This window comes from Podarcis filfolensis (genome assembly GCF_964270895.1).
Source record: "Podarcis filfolensis genome assembly, chromosome: 16".
NCBI lineage: Eukaryota > Metazoa > Chordata > Lepidosauria > Squamata > Lacertidae > Podarcis > Podarcis filfolensis.
Window position 1 is genome coordinate 37298077 of NC_139620.1, and position 26287 is coordinate 37324363.

Below are 26287 nucleotides of genomic sequence, written 5' to 3' on the forward strand. Positions count from 1 at the left end.
CAGCGTCCCTCAGATGCTCTGCTGGGGAAGGTTTCTCCTCCTGGGCTCATCTCCTCCCTTTTTGCTCTCTCTGCAAAACCCAGCCTAGGAGAGGAATGTGCAAGATCCACAGCCACATTCTACAACAGCCTTCGTTGGTAAATTGTCATGAAGGCAAAAAATAAAAATGAGTTCAGGTGGCTTCTAAAAGAACATAGAAAGAGTCACTTCAACTAGCTCTGTATTGTCTACATCAGTGGTCTCGCCCCCCCCCCCCGCTCCCTTGAAGATTGCGGAACATCTTGACATGATTTTTCTGCCTGTTGTAGCAATCATAATGCACTGTGCTAAATGCTGTAAGAGTTTTACTTGCATTTTTATTGCCTCTTTCCCTGCCCTTATATATTGTATTTAATGGTATTGCAATTCGATTCCAAAGAATGCAAATTGTAATACAAAAAAATGCAGTATATAAGAAATAAAAGCAGCCATAAAAATACATATTCAGTGCGACGCCTCCTGTCTTTAGTCACAAAGCCACAGTCATGCTGCAGAACCACCTGAACAGAGTCTGCGAACCCCTGATCTACGCTGCCCAGGAGAGGATCTCTGGGGTTTTAAGCAGCAACGCCTGGAGGTGTCAGGGATTGAAGCTGCAGCCTTCTGCATGCAAGGCAAGTATTCTTCCACAGAGCTAAGGCCCCTCCCCTACTTGAGTACATAAAAAACTGATGCTGGCACCTACTGATTTCAAGTATTTTCCCAGCCCTGTATAGGGAAGTTTACTTGCTCAGTGAAGATGCACATACTGTAATACAGGGCGTCTCCTTTTTAGTACAGGTGGGGACCTTTTATCTAAATCCGACTCTTGCATTTTCCAATATCTCTCGCATCGTGACGAGGGCCATTTTGTTTGTGAAAAAAATATGGTTAACGATGAGGGCTAGAGACTTTAAAAAAAAAAAGAATATGTAAGCGAGTCAGCACAGCCAAGGGTCAGGAATGATGGGAGCTGTAGCTTAGCAACATCTGGAGGGCTTCTGGTTCCTCGCCCCTTTTCTAGACGCAACACCGTCACACAAAGAACACAGTACTTTGATAACACACGCACACATCCTGAAATAACCCTCCAATTCAAACACATCCCGCATTCCAGGCTCCCATCACAAGCACTGAAGACATTTGCCCAGAGAAGAACTCTGAGCACAGCAGTGTTTTGACACTCCAAAAATGAAGCAATGAGGATTGCCCCTTAAGAATAAAATAAAAATAGAACACAAAAATACACTTCAAAGCCTTCTTGATAAACACGTCTATACAGAGAGACTTCAACGTGCCAGAAGTAAACGCACATCAGTTCCAAAAGATTAATGTTCCTAAAGAACCTGAAAATATTTTCCAAGACACCACAGAAGAGGTTGCATAAGGAAGGGGAAAAAAATACAGCTAGTAGCTTTCAGATTCCAACCACGGCCCTTACTGCAGGGAAGGGGAGCATGTGGCCCTCCAGATGCTGATGCACTCCAACTCCTGCCAGAATGCCCAATGGCCAGGGCAGCTGTAGTCAAGCAGCATCTAGAGGGCCAGATTTCCTTCGCCAAATTACAGATTAGAATCTGATTCGTTCGTTATTATTTTTATTTTAAAGAGTGGCATATAAATGATATATAAATTAGGTACTCTCATTTCGGAACCATTTCCACAAGATATTTAAAAAAATAATATATATTCACTTCTGGAGCCAAGTGAATGGTCTAGAAACATCTGTGGTTACAGCAGACTTCCTCCCTCAACCTGACGCCTTCTAGATACTACAGTTCCCATTATCCCCGACTGTAGTCCAACAGTCTCAGGAGGGCAGCTTCACTCCAGCGTTCACTTCAGTAGTAAAAGTGCTTCACTTCTGCAGGTTAACCTGCTGCCAGAATAAACTGCCACAGCAAGAGCCACCCTGTATCCTCAGGTGCTGAGGGGAAATGCAAGGCACTCTGGAAGAGAAGAAAAAACAGACCCAAAACAAAAAGTGGAACTCCCCGATTTCTTCAAACTGGATGACAGCAACGCTGACAAGCTGCTCCAGACCCACTTAGAACTGTCTTTCAAGCATCCCAGGCAGAAATAAACAGCAGTTAATTAGTCCCAGATAGTCCAGCAGTAATTTTAACACCAAACCTTCCACTTCAAAGTGCAAACCCTGTTAAGTCCAGCAGTAAATGGGGGGGGGGGGGAGAGAGAGAGAGAGAGGGAGAGAGAGAGAGGACAAAGCTCATCCACTGTCTTTCTTCCCTCCTGCCCTCAAAGGGCACAGCACACCAAAGCAAACACCAGGTTTGCATCTGAGTAAGCCGACTGCAGTTCCTGGAAGCTTCTGTCCTAATAAATGTGTTGGTTGCTTTAGGCAGCCACAACACTGTTTGTTGCTTTGCTGCCAATACATGAACATGGGTCCCTCTGGAAAAAAGGTTTCAAGAAATTGCTTTAGGCAGAATTTGACAAGGGACCCATCCTGTACAGGCAGCCTCCACCCACACCTGGAGCCACCCCCAGATGTCAGTCCAACAACATCTGGAAGGCACCAGATGTTAGCGAAGGTTGCTGTGGGTCATCAGGGGGTTAAGTCAAACCTTTGGGAACAACCCACAACACCTGCCGTAACCAAGTATGTGCAACTGAAAGAATCACATATTCATATTTTCTTCCTGTTTGCCATGGCCTCCTTGCTGTTTCCCTGTGCCTGTTTTGGGCTGAAAAGCCCCGTGGCAAAGGGGCCTGCCCCCCCAGGGCTCTCTAAAGCACCATGTATAGAGGTCCAATGACCTTAGCTCAGTGGCAGAGCATCAATCCCCGCCATCTGGGACTGGCACAGACTTCTGTTTGAAACCCTGGGACTCTGGAGAGCTGCTGCCAGGAAGAGAGAGCAATACTGGGATAAACTGAAAACTACTCTGCCCAGTGACAAGGTAGTTTCCTGCATTTATTTCTTTGCTTTAAATTAAACACTGCATTTCAAATCCCCAACATGACTCACAACAACAGTGTTCAATTCTGGGTTATAGTGTTCCTAGGGAAGCCATGCTGGGAGCTGAACCTGGCCCTCGGGAACAGGCAGAAGAAAGCCAAACACACTTTCTCCCAAAGTAAAACAAGGGCCTTGGGTCTACGGGTGGGAAGCACAGGACCAAGGGTCTGCACACACTACAGAAAAAGAAACCAGTTTGCCAAAGCTATTTTAACCAAGGCAGTGAAAATGGTTGCTATTTGCAGCGCAGCTGCCGTGGTGGTCAAGTGATGCCATTACTAGCTGCCACTGCAAGCGTCCTGTATAAAAGTTCTAGCATAACAAAACCTCCAAGCAACAAGACTCAAAAGGAATTTGGGGCACTTCCAAAATGCAAATGCCTTAATGAAGGGAACAATTAACTTCTGCCCCAGGGACAGCGCTCTTGCTGCCATGGTATTCTCCATTCTAACACTGGGGTGGGGGTGGGGGGAGGATCACTCTTACTTTCCTCAATAACCCAGGGGTAGGGTGGGAGCCGGGGGGGGGGTCCTGATGATGTCACTGGACTCCCACTCCCATCATCCTTCCTGACCATTGGGCCGTGCTGCCTGAGGATGATGGGAACTGGAACCCAATAAGCAGCCAGAGGGCCAGGTCTCTCCACCCCTGTTCTACAATCTTCTATGCTTATGTGCAAGTAAACTCATTATGTTCAAAGAGGCTCACTCAAAGGTAAGTACGGTTAGGATGTGCTGGCCTGGAATATAAATGAGCTGGATATATTTAAAACAAACAAAAGCCAAAATGTGTTCAAAGATGACCCATGTTTTTCAGGAAAGAAGGCCAAATTCTGTATAAATCCTGCTAACTTAAAGCCAATGTGCTCAGTTTCTCCTATTCAATTCTGCTTCAACACAAGTGAACTGAAGAGTTAAACAGGGGTGCTCATCCTGCAGCCTAGAAATCTCTCTCTCTCTCTCTCTCTTTCTCTCTCTAAAGTCATGGTACTTGGAAACTGAATTTTCTGGCTAAGAGCTTTTCTGTCCTCCAGGGAGATGTTGCCTACACAGCTCTGTGTCCACGTCTTACTTGTCTCCTGGGGTTTTAAGAAACCCAGGATCACGCCAAAAACTAAAGATTGCTCGATTCTCTCAAGCAGGTTTGAATTCAGGCTGTTGCAACATGAATCTGACAAGCAAACAATCCCCCCCTCAAATGCTAGTTACTAGACATTTCAAAGTAAAATGCTGCACTTCCTTACAAACCTGTTAACTTCCTCCCTTCTCCCCACAGGCCCACCCCCCAACCTGACAGCACAGAACACCCATTTCCCCTCATGATGAATCAGCGTCGAAAGACAAGGATGTGGACCACAGGACGGGAGGCGGCAGGAGGAGAGATTCCGAATTCCTCTCTCCAGCACCTGAACCTCCGGGTGCCAATCCTTCAAAACACTGCAAGAACAGCACATTGAATCATTGCTGTTATTTTTTAAAAGCACTAGAGAGCTAGGATGCAGTACTACTAATCTGTCTTTCCAGGCCAGCCAAGTTCACAAAGAAGGGAGTCAAGAGAGCACAGTAGAAACATTTGGGCTGGCTTTAAAAAACAAAACAACAAAAAACTTTCATAGTTTGAGTATCTACGCAAAATGGCTGCCCGGAGGCGGGAGGGTGTCGCCTCTGTGGTCCAGCTGATCCTGGAGACGCGCAAACTCGGCCAGTTCGTTCAGTTCCTGGAACTGGCGGTCTGTCTTGTGAGTTACCAAGGACCGGTAGAAGTGGACCGCAAACACTATGAAAATCAGCCCGAAGGGAACCATGATGGAGGTCGAGGTGATGGCGGCAGCCTCGCCGGCAGAGAAGCTCTCAGTGACGTTGCTGGGCTTCCCGCCTTCGACGGGGCTCTTCTTCTTCAACGGGTGGAACTTGACCCAGCAGAGGAGGACCACCTCGGCCAGGAAAAGCAGAGTCCCAATGACGGTGGAGAAAGCCCAGGCTAGCTCGATGTGGCGGTGCATGCGCTCGTGGGGGGACTCCTTGACCGAGTTGAGGTTGTGGACGTTGCTGACGGCCTCGATGTTTGGGAGGATGCAGGTGCTGACCATCAGGGCGAAGAGGTGGACGGCCACCAGCACCGTCGTGCAGGCACTGAAGGCGATCAGGAGCCCTGGTGGGTAGTCGTGCTCAGCATCCAGCTGGACTTCCACCATGGCCACCTGGGAGGCAGGGGAGAGAAAAGGCAACAGGTCACAGAGCATCCTGACAGCAGTTCAGCCCTTGGACCTAAGCCAGAGGTTCTCAAACATTTTTCTCTGGGGTGCGATTTCAGGCTAACAATTTGCTTGCGCCACACTGAATTGTTTTATTGCTAAGGAAGGCATTGGGAAACAGAAAGATGCAACTCCTGGCTGTGCTTGGTTTGTAACATGGAACACAACAACTTTATAATATGGTCATGAGACATCCGGAAAGGATAGAAGAACACGAATCATTCCCAAAATCCCTGTTCACAACAATATGTTGTGGAGATAGCTGATGATTAAGGATAAATAAGGGTTTTTTTAAAAAAAAGAAAAGATGGTAATATAATGGAATGTGTACTAGAAACAACTAGGAGAATAAAGCAGCAACAAGAGGAAACCTTGGATGCACCAGGAACGGAGTGTGGGAGACCAATTTTTGGAAAAATTGTATTAAATTTGTGGCTGATTTCGTAAAATTTGGAAAAATAAATAAAAAGACTTTGGAAACTGGTTGGCTGCCTACTCTGCAACCCCCGCCATGCTGCCTCTACAGAAGCCTCTTGGCCAATAAGAGGCGCTGCTGGTCTCCTCCCACCCATGTTCACGGTGTACATCTTTATTCCTCCCTTGTTCCTGATGTACATCTTCCCTCACCTCTTCTTCCTGGGGAGGAAGGCATTTGGTGGTTTGCCTCAGGCGCCAGCATGTCTTGGGCCGACCCTACCTTTGTCCAGCAGGCCAGCTTCCACGCATGCCTCTGTCCATTCGGGCAAGCGAGAGGAATTGCCAGAGCTCGAAGACACACTCCAGCCTGGGAGAAGCACTCAAGGAAGGTCCAGTGCAGAGCTAGCAAAGGGCGTGGCCTGCAGGGAGTCTGGAGGGCCAAGAAAAGGGGCCTCAAGGGCCACATCCAGGCCACAGCATGAAACCTGGGCTGTGCCAGAGCCTGGCGTGGAGGCATGCCATGTTCCAAAGAGGCTGCAGTTTGGCCAGTGGCAGGAGAGAAGACTGTTGGGACTAACCCTAGCCCTAACCCTCCCCTTTGAGTTGACAGAAAGGAGGATATTTACATAGTTGAAAGAGGCTCTCACACGTGTCTTACACTGCACCTCGGAAGATACCACACCCAACCATCTTCCACGCCATGTACTTTCTCTCATGCCCAACTGCATTTGCCAGCCTGGACTACAACTCCCACCAGCCAGCACAGCTGCAGTCCCAAAACATCTGGAGGGCACCAGGTTGGCAAAGGCTGCTTTCTGCAAAGGAAGCCACACATCAAGCAAACTTAAGGAATACTTTCCCATCATCCATCAACACAACCTCCGTCTGCTTTGAAAGCTCCACAGTGAAGGGCTAAGAATTGTCTCTTTCGCCACAGCTGGCACAGAAGCTGGGTTTATGAAAGGAAGTGCCCCTCCCAGTGCAGAGAGGGAATATTTGGCATTCCACAAGGGCCCCTCCTGCCCATCCAGCAAGGCAGGGAGGTCCTGGTGGAGGGTGGAACAGGAGGGGGCAAGGTTTGCTTTGTAAGTTTCTAGCACGGCATCTCCTGGACTTCCAAACAGCCTGGAAACCTTAAGTAAATGCCAGGAGATTGCTCATTTATGGAATACCACTGCCAGAAGTGTAAGAAGGTAGCAAAACAAATCGGGAGCCTTCTTGGAACTATGGAACTCCCTGCCCAGGGAAGTTTACTTGCCATCCTCCCAACTGGCTTTCAAGCAGCAAGTGGAAACCTTTTTCATCCAAGGCGTTTCCCAACATAATTACGTTCTTGAGTTGAGCAGTAATCAGTTGCCCTTTTTAAAAAATTGCCTTTAAAATTAATACTTCCTATTTGTTTGTTTGATTTATATACCACCCTTCATCAAAAGATTTCAGGGCGATTCAAAATGGCACCCAGTTTTACCCAAACATCTTCCAAAATCTGCTCTTTGATTTCAGGAACTATCATGCGAAAACTTTTATACATACATATAAATGATCTTTATTAAGTTTTTATTTGCAAAATACCACAAGAGCACCAGCCAGGCTCAAAGTATTTCAAAACTAAGTGCCCCCCCCTCCCGATCCTGAATCAAAGTCAATTCTCTTTTCCATGCAAACCAGAAAGTGACTTCTCCAGACAACAGAACAGCCCCCCCATCTCTGTGGCTACAATCTCCTGGGGGACATGGACACCATTAGACAGTTGAATGCGCATGTGTACTCTGTCTGGTTCCCTCCCTCCCACCTCCACCTCCGTGCGGCCCAGGGTGCTGGCAACTCACGCTACACCACTGCCCATATTGACAGAAATGGGCCATGTTCCCTTTGCTTGCACAATACCTTCATTTTAGTATGCGAGCTTCTCCAAATGTGCTTTGTATGCCAAACTACCCATTCAGATCCTTTGCCCTCAGTCCCCTCACTATGTACCGTATTTTTCCCTCTATAAGACGCACCAGACCACAAGACGCACCTAGTTTTTGGAGGAGGAAAACAAGAAAAAAAATATTCTGAATCTCAGAAGCCAGAACAGCAAGAGGGATCGCTGCGCAGTGAAAGCACCAATCCCTCTTGCTGTTCTGGCTTCTGGGATAGCTGCGCAGCCTGCATTCGCTCCATAAGATGCACACAAATTTCCCCTTACTTTTTAGGAGGGAAAAAGTGAGTCTTATAGAGCAAAAAATACGGTAATCAGCATCTCAAATGCGAAATGGAGGAAAGCCTTTACAGCTCTGTGGTTCCACGCTATCGCCAGGTGCCCTATGAAGAGAGAGTTTGCCCACATGGGGTAATGTGCCTGAAGATTTACCCCACTACTTACTGGTTTGTCCGATCTATGAGCACTTAAGAGCAGTCTTGTTTAAAGATTTACATCTCTCAGTTGAGAGACAGATTGGATATTTGATTTAACTTTTTATTAGGGGACAAGTCGCCCTATACCTCTGAAAAAGTGGTCTGTTTTGCTTCTAGAGTGGCAGTTTGGAAGGAGAAAACTTGTGGGGATGACAAGTTAAATTCTTCAGGGGAGCAAACCTATCTGGCAGAATGTCTGGTTTGAATAATTATTTTAACTGTGTCATATATTCTATTCCGGTTTTTATTCTGTTTTATGTATTTTGTAACAGCTAAGCCTAGACAAACAAACAATTTCTGTAGATCTGCTGATACCAATACTTCAGATTCTGGTTTTAAACTTGCTCCAAAAATGTGCAACGGTGGCCCTTGCAGCCAAAAGGAAATGCAAAATCTGCTCATGGTGTTTCGGTTCTCTATTCCAGTCTTTGAACAGACGCAGAAGGGCCAATTCTGCAAACAGGATAACCACTTGTGAAGTTGTTGTAGGTAACTCCTCAAAAACTTTCCTCCAGTATTTTTGGATTTTTGCCTGGGAAAAGCTTTGGAAAAGAGGAATGAAATTTCCCGCATGTTATGCCTTAAAAGAAAACTATTGCAAGATGATATCTAGGTGGTAGTTAACCCCAAAGAAGCTAGCTCATATGTACAAAAATGGATCAAACAGGTGTTGGAAATGTAAGGACTGTGAGGGGTCATTCTATGATATGAGGTGGACCTGCAGGAAAGCAAAGGCCTTTTGGGACATGATATATAATGAAATAAGATTTTTTAAAAAGTGAGGTCAGAATCCTCCTTGCTGGGGATACCAGACAGCGAAATCCCAAAGAAAGCCTCAACGGTATTTATGTATGAGCCTACAGTGGCAAGGATTCACTATGCACAGAAATGGAAGGAGAGAACACCTTCAAAAGAAGCATGGCTGGTGAAAATCTTGGAACGTGCAGAGAGCAAAAGTGATGGCACTGATAAAATCTTTTAAACAAGACTGGAAACGGGATTTGGAGTGTAAGAAAATAACAATATATTAAGAAACGTGTTAAAAAGGATGAAATTAGATAAGACGGAACCTTAAAAGGCAACTGTATGTAATTTGGGTAATAAATATTGATGTTGGATGAGCAGGAAGTCACTAGTTTTGTTGAATAGGAATATAATTTTTGAGTTAACAAATATAACTTGTTATAGGGAGAAAAAAAGAATATTTTTAAATTATAGAACAAGAGGAGGGAAAAGTGAAATTGCAGAGCTATGAGAAACTGAAGTCAAAAGTAAGAGACTGGCTTCATTATTACCAGATAAACGAAGTTTTCAAACAGGACAGGAAAATTGGTTTCCAGGTGGAGAGATCAAAACTAGAAACAGAACTGTTGGAACCCAATACTAAGAATTTGTCAAGAATGTATAACTTGCTGTTGAAATGGAATACACAGGATGAGATGGTTAAATCAGCTATGATTAAATGGGCACAAGACATTGGTCATGACATTATGTTTGCTGACTGGGAACAGTTATGGACTACCGGTATAAAGTTTATGGCATGTAATGCCTTAAGAGAGAACATTATGAAAATGATTTATAGGTGGTACATGACCCCAGTCAAGCTTGCAAAAATCTATCATTTGCCCAATAATAAATGTTGGAAGTGTAATGAAACTGAAGGTACTTTCTACCACCTTTGGTGGACATGCCCAAGGATCAAGGTCTTCTGGGAAATGATCTATAATGAAATCAAGAAGGTACTTAAGTGTACCTTCCATAAGAAACCAGAGGCCTTTCTCCTGGGCATGGTAGGCCAATTGGTGGCAAGGAAAGATAGGACGTTCTTTATGTATGCTACAACAGCAGCAAGAGTTCTTTTAGCAAAGTATTGGAAGACACAAGAACTACCCACGCTGGAAGAGTGGCAGACGAAGGTGATAGACTATATGGGACTGGCTGAGATGACTGGCAGAATCCGTGACCAAGGGAAAGAGACGGTGGAAGAAGATTGGAAGAAATTTAAAGTTTATCTTAAGAACTGTTGTAAAATTAATGAGTGCTAAAATGTCATGGGTAATGTAAAACAGAATTGCAGTGATAAATATTTGGGTAAGAGGAAAAAGATTAAAGAAATTGAATTATAAGTAATTGAAATTAGGGGTTGCTGGAAGAGTTTAAAACAGGGATGCAGAAAAGGGAGGTATGGGGAAGTCGTTGAAACAAGGTCTAAGAAAAAGAGGTTAAGAAATTATACGTGTTTATATGTTGGTTTGTTTATGTGTTGTTAGTTGTTAGTTGTATTGTGTTTTAATATATGTTGGAAAATCAATAAAAAATTATTAAAAAAAAGAAAAAGAAAAAAAGAAAATTTTTTAAACAACCTCTGATCTGGAGCTTGAAACTGAAGTTGCACCTCCCATCATGGTTTATCATGGAAAACCTCAGGAGTTGTCCAAACGCATCGTGAGCAGAGAAACAAATCGCTTTCCAAAATATATAGGGGATTAAAATTTATTAGTTGCCATGTGCCGAAACTACCAGGTGACATAGACAAAACACTGAGCAAAACATGAAACAGCAAATACATCTTTTAATAAAACACAGCGGAGTCCAAGTACTACAGAGCTAGAGAATATAAGAAGCCCTCTAGAGCCCCAAAACCCAATCGCCACCAAATAAACTGAGGACAAGGTAGTTGATATTGAAACCATTAACGTAATGTTAAAATGGTTAAAATGCCCAGAAGGAGGGTGCCTGCCTTTGTGGCAATCAATGATTTAGGGAGTGGGATTATATTACCTCTGCGTCACCTTCCTGCTCTAGAATTCTATGCTTCAATGAATCACATTTGGTTCCTTTAAAATGTTCTATATTTTATTGGAGGAAGGAAGAATATAGGATATGGGGGGGGGGCTGTATCATAGCGCACATCCTTTTTAAAAACAAAACAAGGCCAGCCTCCAGTTGGCTAAACAGCAACCATTTCTCCCTCTTACAGGACTCCTTGCCAGCGACTCACGCTCACTTCCATGTGGAACAACAAGTATTATACAATGAAACCCTCCAGTTGGCATCAACAGGGCCTCTCAACCAGCAGCGCCAGCTGAGAAAGTAGAAAACACTTCTTAAGGACGCTTTTGGGCACAAGCGTTTGCTGGTGCCTTGGACAAAAGCCAGTGTCACTTTGCTTGGAGAGGGGTTTGGGATGTGACGCACTTATCACAAGTGCGCCCTCCGGGAAGCAGGCAGAGACCATTTCCAACCACAGACAATAATTGGCTGCGCAGAGTAAAAAGCACAGGAAACTGAAACCTCCCAAAACTGACGCAGGCAGATGCTTCCGTTGTTTCTGCTGAGAAAAACCAACAAGCTCTTTGGTGATTTGGAAGAACCCAAGTAGGCCTCATTCCCAGAGGCTGGATAACTCTGTACTCCACAGAATGAGGTTACCTGGCTGGCTTAAGCCAATGGTCTTTGACTGGTGGGAAAGGATCTTCTACTGCAGGGTGCGGGGCAGAACATCCAGGCTGCAGGCCAGATTAAGCCCCCCTCAGTTGTCCCCTTTTGGCTCACAGGGCCATTTTGGCCAAGCTAGGTAAAGGGACCCCTGACCATTAGGTCCAGTCGTGACCGACTCTGGGGTTGTCGCGCTCATCTCGCTTTACTGGCCGAGGGAGCCGGCGTACAGCTTCCAGGTCATGTGGCCAGCAGGACTAAGCCGCTTCTGGCGAACCAGAGCAGCACACGGAAATGTCGTTTACCTTCCCGCCAGAGCGGCACCTATTTATCTACTTGCCCTTTGATGTGCTTTCGAACTGCTAGGTTGGCAGGAGCAGAGACCAAGCAACGAGAGCTCACCCCGTCGCGGGGATTCGAACCACCAACCTTCTGATCGGCAAGTCCTAGGCTCAGTGGTTTAACCCACAGCGCCACCTGCGTCCCAATGTCCTATATGCGGTGGACCAAAGGGACCTGAACGGGGCACCATACAACACTCAAAGATTAGCTTTGTTGGGGCTTACATAGCTCCATACGCAGTGCTGTGCAAGTCTCAAAACAGGTCACCTGGCAACATGTGAAGTCAGGTGACTGACAGGAGGGTGGCCCTGCTCACCTGTAAAAGTTGGCCCGTGGTAAGTGGAGAGAGGCAACTCCTGTTGTCTGCTCTACTGGGCTGTGACCTGATCTAAGGCAAATCACAACAGCAGCAATACAGCTATACAAATATACGATTAATAAAAATAGAATTAAGGCCCCCAGTGCATGTCTGGGTGCATCTAGGATGCAAAAAGCTGAAGGATACTAGTTTAGGGCAAAGAAAACAGACATAGACTGCTACTTTATCAAGTCTGCCCACATCTCGCTTGAATGGGGAGCAGAGTTGTAAGCTGCTAATGATTTCAATCAGAAGACAAATAAAGCTTTTAGCTGGTTTAATCGATGGGTCCCCCCACTCCCCCAGGGATCTTTTAATGCTGCTGCTTCAGGGGATGAAAAAATCAATGGAAGACAGCTTCTCTTTCCAACAACGAGCGGCTGCTTTGGTTTCTGAAACACAAAAATGCCTCCCACTTCCTTCCACATCTCAGAAGCAAAATGAACAAAAACAAAACTCCAGGGGGAACAAGACGGAGATTTTGCTGTGGACATTTAAATCTAAACAGACTAACTAAGCAACTCATCAGTCAGAAGGCAGGCAATTCACCAACTGAAACTTCTCGAAACCAGCTTTAAGGGAGAGGCATTTACTTGGAAAAGAAGAAGCCAGCCAACTGACAACAAAGTTAATCAGAAACCAAAGTTACATTCTGGGTCCCACTTGCCCCTTGGCTCCCTGCTGCAGGACTCGGGAGCAAGTCAATGGCCATCAAAGTCAATTAACCACCAAAGCCCTCCAGCGCTTGGGGGTCCTGGGTGTCCAAAGCTCTACTTTCTCCCGCATGAACCTGGCCTTGGGCAATACACACCTTGACTGTTCTCTGTCTCAAGCAGCAAAATCCCTTGGACCAGGAATATCTTATCAGGAACAGGGTGCTTTGAGTAGCAGCACCATTTATCCTTTTTCATGGTTTCTCCAGGAAGGCTTGCCTGTGACTGAATTTCATGTTCTCCCAAGTTCTTTTTTGTGCAAATCTTCCAGATCTTTAACACTGCTGCAGGGTTTGTTTTTTTAAAAAACTGCAACTCCACAGTTTTAACGTTGTATTATTGTTCGGTTTTCTGAAGCAGAAATAATTTCACATTAATGTTCCCATCCTAAGCACATTTTCTCTGAAGTAAGTTCTGCCTGATTTTGATGCAGTTAGGTTTCCTGCAAGAGTGCTTAGGGTGGATCTACAAACAGGGAAAACACTATAAATATGTCATAAATTAAATCGTTATGACTAAAGAAAAATACCCTATGTAAAATCGTACAGAAAAGTTTTGTGCTCAACAGTGCCATCTGGTGTTACATGTTTATAACACATTTTGACTAATGTAGCTGAGTCCTTAGTGTTGCGGTCATGAACTTCCTGTTCATGACTGCAATTGTATGGGAAGAGTGCCTTCAAGTGAGCAGAGGGGTTAACCAATGGGGGAACACGGTGTGTGCACACATGTGTGTGAGAACTTATGGTGGTGGTGGGACATGTTCCCTTCATTTTGACCATTTGGAATGGCCCATACCTTCCAATTAGGCCAAAAGCATTCATCAATTGCACTATGAGAGTCTTTTCACAGATATAACTTGAGTTCATTAAATAGCCTCTAGTCCCTTTCATAACATGGCACATACTCATCCGGCGCAGTACAGTCTACGTTGAATGGCAGCAATTCTCTAGAGGTTCAGAGCACAGCATGTGCACGCACATGCTTCCCAACTGGAGATGTTGGGAATTGCATCTGGGATGTTCTGCATGCTGCTCTACCGCTGAACTCCAGCCTGCAACTAAACAGTTCAGTGGGGAAGCACATCATTTGAAGAAAGAAGGTTCCATGGTCAATCTCTGCCTTTGCAGTTTAAAATCAGGTTCTGGGGAGGGGGGAGTCCCCCAGGTTGAGTCTTTTAGGCCACTTTCTCAGGCACAGCACATCTCCTGGGGCAGAGTAATCTCTGCAACAACCACCTATGTGCCAAACGAATTATATCAGGGGTCAGCCTTGATGGGGTTTTAGTAAAACAAAAAAACCATCAGCTGCAACTTCTGCCAGTCAGAGATAGAATTATTATTATTATTGTTGTTGTTGTTATTATTATTATTTGCATACCACCCTTCATCCAAAGAACAGGGGGCTCTGTGAACATTCTGAGCCTAGATGTTTGTCTCTGGTACTGGAACTGAATTGAGATCACAATCCTGCCTTTACACAAAAGTCCACCTCCCAGTTCCTTTTCTCGATTTTGGTGGAAAAAGTCATTTAAACAACTGGGAGTCAAGATGCCTTTGGTGATCTACTTATTGCAAATCACCGAGAGATCTACAGGTAGATCCTCATCTACCTTCTGCCCATCCCTGTGCTAGAACATCAGGTAAGGGGGGGAAAGCACAGCCCAGATCCATTGCCCTTTCCCTTGCTCCTCGCCTGCCCTTATAAAACATGCATCCGGGAAAGAGCTCTCGTGCAACACTTGGAGCGAAGGGGTTTTTAAATGGTTGCACAGCTGTGAAATTAAAATGCTTTGCTCCAGAGGCATCACATGTTCAGCTTGCGGCTCCCAAGGCAACACAAGTCACCCGTCAATCAAGCAGACGCCAGCCTTCTGCAAAGACCCTTCAAGAGCCACAACCTGTTTTTAGCTGAAGAACAACTGACATTTATCTGGACAGTAGCAGTCTGCCATGCAGAGGAGGCTGTGCTGTGAAACAGCATCCTCATGTGTTTTCTTCCCGTTTTGAGAGTTGCAGTATTTTCTTTTTTCTAAAGTCAGTAAGTTGCAATTCAAACCCCCTTAAAAAAAATAAAAAGCCTGCACAGTATTTTAAAAACAGAACAAGAAGTGTGAAGAGCTGACAAGCTTCCCCCCCCCTTTCATTTTTGAAGGCAGTTTGCTAAACAAGGCACAGCGGCCCACAATACCATCCACTGGGTTTCTGCTACAGCAAACCTAAAAACTAGTCAATAGGTGCAATTAGCCAACTAAACCTAACATAGCAGATTGAATTTGAATTCATTATCTCACACCACCTGCACAGCAGCCTTCTAAGGTTGGGTAGTGATGTGAGCTTTTTTGGGGGGGGGGGTCCTGTGCAAATTTGAGTTATATGCTCAAAGAAATTGCACTGGAAATTGTTCAGTTTGCACAGGAAACCTTCTGGTGCCCAAGAGCAGGAGTTGAGAACCTCAGGTGGGGGAGGGTGGAGCGGGGGGGGGGGGCGGCAAACGCAGCTCACGGTTTCCGCTCCCTGTTGAGCCTTTGGGATTCTCTCCCCCTCTCTCTGGCTCTGATCTGGGCCTTCTACCTGGCTGGTATGTTCTGAATGGGGATAATGTTTCTTTGTTTGCCTTGAGGGAGGGGGCCTCTGAAAAGGGTCTCAATCTGCCCATTTTTGCCTCTGGCCCCACAGACCACTGGCTCCCCATGTATCCCTGGAAAGGTGCCCAGAAGGGAATGCCACCCTGCAGCTTAAAAAATGCTCCCCTAGAGAGCGATCTAGTTTCCCATTTTTATTTTACCTGAATTTAGTAAACAAAGCTAAAACTCTGGAGCTGCCAGCCTCGCCTGATGTTGCATTTGCTGTTGGCAGGCACTCATCGCTGCTGATGAAATAAAGGAACGTTTTCTGCAGAAAAATTAAGCCCTGGAAAATTTTCCACCCACATTACTGAAGGCAGGTCAGTATTTTTATCCTCATACAGCAAATGGGAGGCTGAAGCTAACAGAAAGCGTGCAGGAGAGCCCTGCCTAAAATAGTGCACTGACTTTGCAGCAAGGATGAGATTCGATTAGTTCATCCTCTTAGCTACGATGCCTTGCCAATTTGACTTCTGTGGGGCTAATTCCCTGGGGCTGCAGCCCAAATCTTACGCCTCTGCGTTTCAGGGGTGACAAACGAAAATCAAAACATCTTTTTGCTCTAACTGCTTTTGTGTCTGAGATTTGTCCGGAATAGTTGCTGGCAGAACAAATTGGCCCTGGTTTGGTCCATTATCCCCTTCCTAATCACACAAACGGATGCCAAGGGTTTATACACCACCCACCTTAGCCAATGGTGCAAAACAGTAGATGTACTTTGTGCCCCCCCCAGCCCCACTTTTTGGAATTCTTTGCGGGGAGATTTAGTCAGCAGAAGCTCCCATGAGACATAATATATGCTAAGACCCCAGTTCAAATTACGCCAAAGTCAGCCTTCATCAACTGGTGCTCTTTAAATATTTTGGACTGCAACTGCCATGAACTGATTTGGTGGGCAGAGGCCAGCCCCTCTTCTTCATCTTCTGCAATGGGGGGGGGCGTAGCATACTGGGGTAATGAACAGCAAGTACTTTGAATGCTACAGGCACATTGGCAAGTCACAATAAGTCAAAGCTGCCTGCTTTTCATTGTGAACTGGGAACAAGCAATGGGCTCTTAGCTACAAACCCTTCCCCATTATGTTATCTGGAAGAGATTCTGACTCGCCACAGCCAAGTGGGTAGTACAAAGAAAGTTATGGAAAGAGAAGGTTTAAGTACAGACCTAAGTAATAACTGACCATTTGCAGTCTCATTAATATGCCTCATTTGTGGAATTCCCTCCCAGAGACAAAATGTTTGTTATGATCTGTTTTATTTTTTAGACAGCAAATGTAAACTGCTGTACAACTCAATTGCAGCAGCTTGGGCTGAATTTTAGCAGCATGCTTTGGTTTTACTTCAGGGCCACTGGGGTGGAAATGCACAGGCTTTAATTAAAGCAGTATAAATGCAGCTACTGCAGATGCAAGACCTCAAGGTTAGAGGAAGTTGGGCAACCATTTAACATGATGGCTGTCCATGTCCCTCTGCCCATTTTCCAGAGTTCACAAAGCACAACAGTTTAGAAAAGAAGGGTGTGCATGGCGCAGTTAACTTGTCATCCTGGAGGCTTATTCACACTGCAGATAACGGCGCAGCAGGCAAACACTTTTGTGCATTTACTTGCTCATTGATCCCACAGGGCGCAATGCCCCAAGGTTGGAAGATTACGCTAACAGTCTTGGCTACTTTGGGTCACAGACGCTGTTGGACGCACGCCCCCCCCCTTCCAGCAGCTTAACCAACAGTCAGGGATGATGGGAGCTGTAGCCCAGCAACATCTGGGCACTTAAGGCAGAATCTGTAACAATACAACTACAAATCAATCCACACCAGGACAACACCAGTAACATTGACAAAGAATTTATCTCTATCACTCAAAGCAGCTTCACTTACAAAATGGTGCACTCTACACATTAAGAAACGTGCAGCATAAGTTATGAATAATTATTATTATTATTAGCACAGGAAACCTAGAAAGTTGCCTTATATCAAGTCAGACACTTGGTCCATCTAGTTCAGTCATGCTGGTACTGACTGGCAACAGCTCCCAGGGTTTCAGGCAGGAGGCACTTGCAGCCCTAGGAACCGAACCAGATGCCAAGGAACTGAACCCAAGGCCTTCTACATGCAAAGCAGGTCTCTGCCACTGAGCCCTTCCCCCAAAACACACATCCTCATTGGGAAAGGTGGGGGTGGAGTAGGGGTCCACTTCTGTCCCTGTGGGTAATGGTGTCTCTGCAGCTACACTCAAAACAAGGCTGGCAACAGTTCACTCCTACTATGGGAGGAAAGTTCAAGGAGATGCAAATCTTCCTCTCTTGTGGCATCATGAAGAACCAACCGCATTCCTACATGCACACTTTCCTCCTGGGTTCGGCCTTTTGCTCACACTGAAGTGCAAATTGTACAATACCCCCCTGCACGATTACTGAGAAGTCTAAATAAGTTCAGTGGAATTTACTGCTGTGTAAATGTGGATAGTTTTGCAAGGCGGGTATCTGGAACTGGCATAGATCAACAGACTAGGAGAGTGGCTGGGTGTTCATACATACAGGTACCTAGTCCTGCCCTTGACTCCTATGGGAGGGCTGCAGCTTGGTGCCAGAGCATCTGCACCCCCCCTTCTCTCCCAGACATCTCCAGGCAGGGGAAGAAGGCCTAAGAGTGGCTGCTGTTCAGAGCAGGCAATATGGAGCTCTGTGGATAAATGGCCCGATTCTATATTGGGGTGCCAACCTGAATAAAACATTGGGGGGCGGGCAGGTAAGCCCTACTCTGCATAATCGATCACACACACACACACCCAATTGGAATGGTAATGTGCATCAACTGGGGGTGGGGGTTCCTCAAATATATACTTTTTGGAGGGGGGCGATTTCGACCCCTTGGAGGTATAAGCCTCACCGCAGCGCTATCAGTTAACTCGGGATCGGTCTAACAAGCATTTGCACAAATTCAAAAGTTGCGGAAGGGAAGCTGGGGCAACTGGGGAGCAAAACTCTTGGCCGGCCTTGCACGGTTTAATTCCCGGTTAACGGGCTGGCATAAAGCTCCAAGCTAATTGCCCTCCTCGCACAAAGGTAGGCCGGGCGTTGTCCTCTCCAGGAGGGAAGAGGATGCCAGGGCAGAGAGACTGAGCAGTTTGTCGAAAGCACCTACTGCGCTCTCAGCTTCCTCCGCCGGCACCACTCGCGCGCGGCCCTGAACCGAACTCGGAGCAGAGCATTCACACGTTCGCAGAGCGGAAGGGGGCAGGCAGCGGTTCTCCGCCGGAGGGCGCCCCCAAAGGAGCTCCCCTCCGGTCAGGGGCAGGGAAAGAGGGCGGTCCAGGGCGGGTGGGGGAGCGCTCACCATGGCGAAGCCGGAGAGCAGCGCCGAGGTGCGGCTGGAGGCTTTGAGCTTGGCCCGGCTGAGGTAGAGCTTCCGCCAGGACAGCGCCTGCATGGAGTGCTCGTTGAGGCTCATGGGGAGCTCCGGCGGGGCGCGGCGCGCAACGCGGACCTCCGGCGGCTGCTCGGCCTCCTCCGGCTGCTGCTTCGCCCCGCTCGCCCTCGCCGGGCCCCCGCCGCGCGCGCCTCAGCAGCCCCCCATGGCGCCCGGCTAGGCGCGCCTCCGTCCGTCACTCCGCCTCGCTGCGCCCCGGCTGCCTCTCCGCAGCGCCTCCCTCCGGGGCTGGGCCAAGACCGGATGCGGCCCGCTGCTGCCAAGTTCCCCTCGCAGGCCCCTCCTGCACGGAGGGAGGGAGGGAGGGAGCGAAGGGCCGCCTGGCAGCCAACCGGCCTGCCGGCGCCAGGGAGCCTTTTACGCACCGAGATGCGCCCGGGCGCGCGAGGGCCAGTGTCAGGCAGCGCAGGAAAGCACCGGCCCTCGGCCCCTTCTGGGGCATTAGCGGCAGGCCCTCTGCAGCGAGATGCGACTGTACAGGGAGGCTCCATTTAGCCGGCCTGCCCTGTTGGGTCGGATCCAAGGAGTCCAGGGTTGAGGGGCAGCGCGGCTCTCTCCAGGTCGCAGTGCTCTGACCTCCCATCAACCCCAGTCGGGGCACAGGAGTCATGGGAGTTGTAGTGAAGCGGCCTCCCTCGGGGAGCAGGTAGTGGTAGTCAACCTGGCGCCCTCCAGATGTGCTGGACTACAGCTCTCATCGGCACCAGCCAGCCAACTAGTCAGGCTGGCAAAGGCTGAGAGGGAGCGGAACGGGCTCTCCCCGTGGCCGACCGAATGCGCGCAAAGAAGGGCGCCCGATTCTCTTCCCCGTCGGGTACACTGCCTCTGAACATGGATGTTCCATTTAGGCAACATGGCTCACTGGCATTCAGCCCAGCTCTCCTCCATGAATTTGCCGCACCTATGCCCGATTAAGATTTCTAGGTGCAATTATGGTATTTCAGGACGCGGCAGAGGGTTGGGGCGAGTGCATATCCTGGCCGCGGTGCCATCCGAGAAAAAGCCCCAATGACTGACATGTGTCATTTATTTTAGACTTTTTAAAAAGGGGAGGGGGAGCCCCTATAGGAATCCGCGGGGAAAGCTATTTTTCGTTGTTCAACGCTTCTCGTTGCCTTTTACAGACTCTTGCAAAATGAAAGAGGAGCCGGCATACAAATGGAGCTCTTTCACATTTCCCTCTCCATTTGGCATAGTGCTGGGATTGTGAAGAAACGCGGGCTCCGAAAACCATGGCTACGGCACGCACTGGAGATTTTAATGAGCTGCTACTTTCTCGCCCCCCGCTCAGCTGGTGGCCGGGGAGGGCAAGCCGACCCTTCATTCTTACCCTGTGGCAGAATGGGGAACGAGTTCAGCGGGAGCAAAAGCTGCTGGAACAGGTTTAATTGCCTGTCTGGAGCTCCCAGCGACCATCCTTGGGGGCGGCTGCTCTGCGGAAGGCGAGGGCTCCCCACGTGGCCGGTGATGCCGCCTGAGCAAGATCCTGGGCCAGTTTATTCGGGACCCCAATCAGCAGAATGGCACTGCAGGGCTTGCGCATCATCATTTGAAGTGAGGTGACACACACTGCAGCCTCAGGTAACCCTGAAGTAATTAAGTCCAGAGTTCTTACTGCACCACTGTCTTTAGGGCTGCAGCATTTACAACAGAATCCTCTGCACATTTACTGAGAAGCAAATTCCACTGTGGCCCTAGTAACAATGCAATCCCAATAATATATTCAGAAGAAAATCATATTGAATTCAGATAGGCTTACTCCCCAGTAAGTAGGTTTAGGACCATGGACACAACTGAACTCTTTAAAATGTGTCCCTACTTAAGCAGGGAGGTGTTTTAATTTAAAATTTAAAAAAACTTTAAAACACTACCAGTAGCAAGCATTTTCTCAAGAGGCCTTGTGGGGGTGGGGGATGTTTGCCACATCAAAGGACCCTCTTCTAAGAAAGATGCTAATCACAACATATGTGTTTTTTCTAAAAAAAATGTTTAGGGGTACTCTCATTTTGACTCAAGAAAATCACCATTTTATAGTTCAAATACAGTAGGGAAAAATAAATATAGTAAATGGACAAAAGTACAAAGATTCACAAAATGTTTAGGGGTATGTGTACCCCCAGAAAAAAGCACTGTGTGAATATATCTAAAAACTAAAGTATGCATGAATCTTGTTTTGGAATCAATTGTTTTTACAAACATTGCAAAAACAAAGTACAATTAATTCGTTTGACTGAAACCCACATGCTTAATCAACTAAGATTTATTTAATGGGCTACAGTCTTAATATTCATGTTGTAACGTTCTGGATGTTTTCATCAATTATGACAGGGGCAGCCTGTCTTGTTTTGCCACGCGAGGTGAAACAGGAAGGTGCCGCCCTGTGCAGGGACTGCACGCTGCCGCTGCCAAAGCCTTGCTTGGCCAAAGCCTTGCTCACTGGGATGGCGCTGCTTCTGCTGCTGGGACGATGCCTGAGAGATTGTGCAAGGCCTCTGGGAGATCTTGCAGGGCTCTCATGAGATCTTGCTGGAAGCAGCCACTGCGATGGGGGGGCAGTGGGGGTGTGCCCATGGAGGTACCCCTAAGGTTATTATTATTTATTAAATTTGGATACTGCCCTTCATCCGCATATCTTGGGGTGGTTCACAGCATAAAAATACAAGATAAAAATACAAAACACATTTAAAAGGGTATAGGATGTTAATCAGCCCAAAGCCTGGTCGAAGAGGGATGTTTTTGCCTGTTGCCTAAAGGTGTCTAATGGAAGGCGCTAGCTGAACTTTCCTAGGGACAGCTTTCCACAAACTGGAAGCCACTGCAGAAAAGGCCTGTTTTCTGTTACCACCCTCCATACCTCTTGTGGGAGAGGCACACAAAGGGCCTCAGGTTATGATGGCAAGGTCCAGGTAGGTTCATATGGGCTGAGGCGGTTCTTGAGGTGTTGCAGTCCTGAGCCACTTAAGGCTTTATAGGTCCAAACCAGCACTTTTAATTGGGCCCAGAAAATAATCAGCAGCCGGGCCAGGATTGGTGTGATACGTTTCTGAACCATCTTCAGAGTCCGTCCTACGCACGATGTGTTGCAGTAATCTATCCTTGAGATTACCAGAGCATAGAAAGAAATTAGGCTATCCCTGCCCAGATAAGGGTGCAGCTGGGCCACCAGCCCAAGATGATGGAAGGCACTCTGCGCCACTGAGGCCATCTGAGCCTCAAGTGACAGCAAAGGACCCAGAAGTACCACCAAGCTACATATCTGCTCCTTCAGAGGGACTGTTACCCCATCAACAGCAGGCAACCCCCCTTCCGTACAGGCCAGGCTAGGGAACTGCCCACTAACAGTGCCTCAGTTTTACCTGGCTGCGTCTGTCTGCCTCAAGGACAGTCTGGTCCTGAATTATGGTATCTTTAATTCTCACCTTTTGATTTATCCTCCAGTTCATCTCTATAATTACAGTCTTGTGAGATACGCTCTTGTATTATGCAAAGTGGAGAAATGGCTCTCCATTCATAGCCAAGAACCTGAGTTTCGCCCTTCTGGAAGATGGAGGCAAACCTCAGCCTTTGCCTGACAGTATGTGTGAGAGACCTGAGAGGGAAAAGCGGGTACAATGCTTGCTAGGAAACACATGCATTTATAAGGAAACAACATAGGCCTCTTGTTTCAGAAATGCTATCTTAAGCAAAGGCAGATCCATGCACATAGATCTGATCAACAGACTCAAAACTCAGATGAGAATTTATTTGTAGCCAACAGGTGATAATAAATCAATGGGTGTCAGGTGTTTCCTTAGAAGATTAAAATATTAAACAGTTTAAAAATAAATATACCTCCAAGTGGTATATCACACACAGACACACAATCACTTAATTTAATAAAAAAAAACCACCCAAGAAAAATAAAACAAAAGCATAACAACATGTACTGTAAAAACATTTAAAACAAAACTTCAAGCACACAAAATGGGATTTAAGTGCACAAAACTCTGATTTTATGGCAGAGGTGAGGGCATTCTGTGGTATAGGAGCAGCAGCAGAAAATGCCTGTTTTGGGGGCCCTGCCCTATGAAACTTTGTAGGGTTTGGTGCTGCAGCTAGAATTTCCCCAAATGACCTAAGTGATCTTACAAGCCTGTGCAGGGGCAGGTGGTCATCCAGGTAACCCGGCTCCAAGTTGTTCAGAGCTTTTTATACATTTACTGGACACGGCTGCTCAACATCTGCATTATCTAGCCCTGTTATTTACAAATGTAACACTGTTCCATAACTTAATGTAAGCCACATCATGGGTTCCCCTGCTTTCATATATGCCATCTGCCAGCAGTGCCCTTACATCAGTTCAGACCATTAGGTCAATATTGCCAGCACCTCTCCAGGGTTCCAGATAGGGAGCCTTTTTAAGTTCTACTTGGGAGATGCTGGAGAGAGAACTTGAAGCTTTCTCCATGCAAAGCAGACGCTCTAGCACTGAGCCACAACCCTTTCCCGTTTGTCCCTACCGCAGGCTACAGAAAATAATAAAGGATTGAATCTGACATTAGAAATGGCAGTGACCAAAAACAAGCAGAACATTTCAAGCACGGGGACATTCTGTTTCTGATCTTTAAAGATGGTCATCCATGAACTTTAGAGTGAAACTTCAGCAAGAAACTGCCAGGATGGTAACTTACCAAAAAGTTTGGTACTATTCATTAGGGTCCAAATGGAGGCAATAGGTTCTTGCCCTGCTATAGGGCAATGCAAAGATGGTTGTGTTGCCACAACCATGTGCTTATTTTGTGCTTATTTTGCACACATTGCTAAGCAAACGGTCTGAGATTGTGCTTTTTGAATTTTATTGCCATTTAACTCCAGCATTTACATTTCGCACCCTTTAAATCCATGTGCAGTATATGAATGCCTGCCAACTGAGATTCACACTGCATGTAGCTGATGCAGTGGACCCTAGTATTACAAATGTTTATGCCATAATAAATTTAAGGTACTGTACTACAAGCCTCTTTTTAATCTTTTGTTAAACGACACATTTATCCTCCTCAAACAAGGTACAGTGGTAACTCGGGTTACGTACTTAATTCGTTCCGGAGGTTCCGTACTTAACCTGAAACTGTTCTTAACCTGAAGCACCACTTTAGCTAATGGGGCCTCCCGCTGCTGCCACACCGCCGAAGCACAATTTCTGTTCTCATCCTGAAGCAAAGTTCTTAACCTGAAGCACTATTTCTGGGTTAGCGGAGTATGTAACCTGAAGCGTATATAACCTGAAGTGTATGTAACCCAAGGTACCACTGTATATGAGGAGTGCTGTGATGCACGTGTATCATTATGCAAAAATTTAAAATGAAATCATGCCTTTTTCTTCAGAACTACTCGTTTATTCACAAGCAAATTCATGCAGATTAACTAGCTACCATCCAAGACACATTTACCTGGGAGTTCCAACTAAGTGACATCTATCCATGTTATAGTGACTAACACAACAGCTAATCAAGTCTTATCATGTATTGTTATTTTTTATTTATTAATAAACCAAATATCAAGAAATTACTGTTGAAAGCAGCATAAGGTTGGGCATTATCTGTGAACTTGTTCCAAAACAATGCAAAAAATACCTATTTTCCCATAAACCCGAGGCTGGTTTATATGTACCCTTTTGTAATAAATTAGCTGAATCATGGTCAGCATAGACCAAATCTCAATCAATTCAGATATAATAGGATATATGCTTCCCCCCATTTTTAGCTAGTATAATAATAATAACCACCACCACCATCACCTTGCTTCCATCAAGGCTGAACACTATTTATCATTTTCCAGAATAATATATTTTAGATAACCAAGCAAAAATTCTTAAGGTTCCAAGGGGATATGATATCCTAACATATAAAAAGATATAAGCCTGAACAGATTTCCAGAACAGTTCTACAGTATTTGAGAATTCCAAACGATATGTATGTGATTTGCTTTATTTAATCCAAATCTTCAACACTTATCCAATCCTAATTATACATTAAATTCAATTTATAAGGCATTAAATACCATTGATAAAGGGTTTAAAAACAGTTCTTTAGGTCTGCTGAAATTTTATGAGAATGGAAGTTGTCCCAAATCCTGCTCCCTTTAGTGTGCTGCAACACACTTCATGCCATCATCTCAGTAGTCCTTACAACAACCTTGCAGAGTAGGCTACCATCACCCCCTTCATTCCTTTGCCATGTTGCAAACAGGAGGGCCACAGTTGAGAGCAGATTACCTGAGATCACCTGCCAGAGGTGAGGTGTCAAGAACTTCCTGGTTTCCAGCTCAGCCTCTGCCTGCACACAGATGCTCTTCCTCTCCAGGGGGGCATTGGGGGGTGTTTTATGGGGGAAGGAATCACTCCTCTCCTCCAAACTGACACGAGATGATCCGTAGAAGACAGAACTTGCCCTATGGACCTCTAAGAGCACATTGTGCCTCTGACAACATGGATCTGAGGCTTCCCTGGAAAACAACAGATTCAGTTTGGGAGGTGGGATTCTCTCTCACAGCCCAATACGCCCCCACGCCAGGCTGTCTGGTGCCCCTAGATTATGGGATGCAGCGCCTGTTAAAAAGAGAGCGCGAAAAACCTCTTTGCAGATTGCCAGCTCTCTCGTTCACTCGGCCCAGGAAGAGATAAAAAATACAGGAGATCCCCCCCCCCCATGCAGCTTCCACTTCCTGGCGGCTTCTGGGTCTCTCTGCCAGCCCGGCTGCCAGCCCCTCATCTCGCCCCAGTCCGCCCTCCGTGGCCTCTCTCTCCGCCCTCCCCAAGGCAGAGGCTGCCAGGGACCCCTCCACCTCTCCAGGACCCTTGCAGAGCGCAGGCTGCCCTTTTCTCCAGCCCCCTCCGCCGCTCCTCTCCTCGCCCCCACCCCAGCCTTACACTCACGTGTACGTCCCCATGCACACGCGCAGCCTGCAGCGCCTGCGTGCTTGGGCGCACTCGTGACCCGCCAGCATCCTTCGCCAACATGCGCGCCGGGAAGGACCGGCCGCGGTTCTGCGCGGAGGGCGCCCCAAGCGCGGCTCTCCCGCGCCGCCGCCTCCCCCCCCCCCGCCCCAGTGTTTACGTTCCGGGGGCTGCCATGACGCCTGCGCGCGCCCTCCCCCTTCCTGCCCGCCCCTCCCTCCCTCCCTCCCAGTATTCTCAATGCTGGGAAATGATTGTTGAAGGACTTTTTGCATAAGAAATACACACAACAAAAAACACAACAACAACCCCAAAGCTCCCCCCCCCCGCTCACCGTCGACCGCCTCGCCTGCTGGGGCTGCCGCTTGCGCAGCTCCAG

At 46.9% G+C, this 26287-nt stretch overlaps 1 protein-coding gene across 3 annotated transcripts; it reads right to left on the bottom strand.

Annotated features, from left to right (window-relative positions):
• Positions 1-203: 203 nt before the first annotated feature.
• On the bottom strand, positions 204-26053 carry LOC310751339 (calcium release-activated calcium channel protein 1). 3 transcript variants are annotated; one of them, XM_083590650.1, is made up of 3 exons: positions 25888-26053; positions 25228-25457; positions 204-5198 (listed from the first exon to the last, which is right to left on the bottom strand). In XM_083590650.1, the coding sequence occupies exon 3, from the start codon at positions 5190-5192 to the stop codon at positions 4623-4625; it is 570 nt and encodes a 189-aa protein (XP_083446776.1). In that variant the 5' UTR covers positions 5193-5198; positions 25228-25457; positions 25888-26053; the 3' UTR covers positions 204-4622. The 3 variants fall into 3 exon arrangements, with proteins under 3 accessions (XP_083446776.1, XP_083446775.1, XP_083446774.1); XM_083590649.1 differs by having other exon boundaries at positions 25228-25560; XM_083590648.1 differs by lacking the exons at positions 25228-25457; positions 25888-26053 and adding an exon at positions 18882-19095.
• Positions 26054-26287: the final 234 nt, after the last annotated feature.

Coding starts and splice junctions, on each gene's coding strand:
- LOC310751339 (XM_083590648.1), bottom strand. CDS start 18,995: ATGAGCCTCAACGAGCACTCCATGCAGGCGCTGTCCTGGCGGAAGCTC. Junction 5,199..18,881: donor TGCTCTCCGGCTTCGCCATG/GTGAGCGCTCCC, acceptor CCTGCCTCCCAG/GTGGCCATGGTGGAAGTCCA.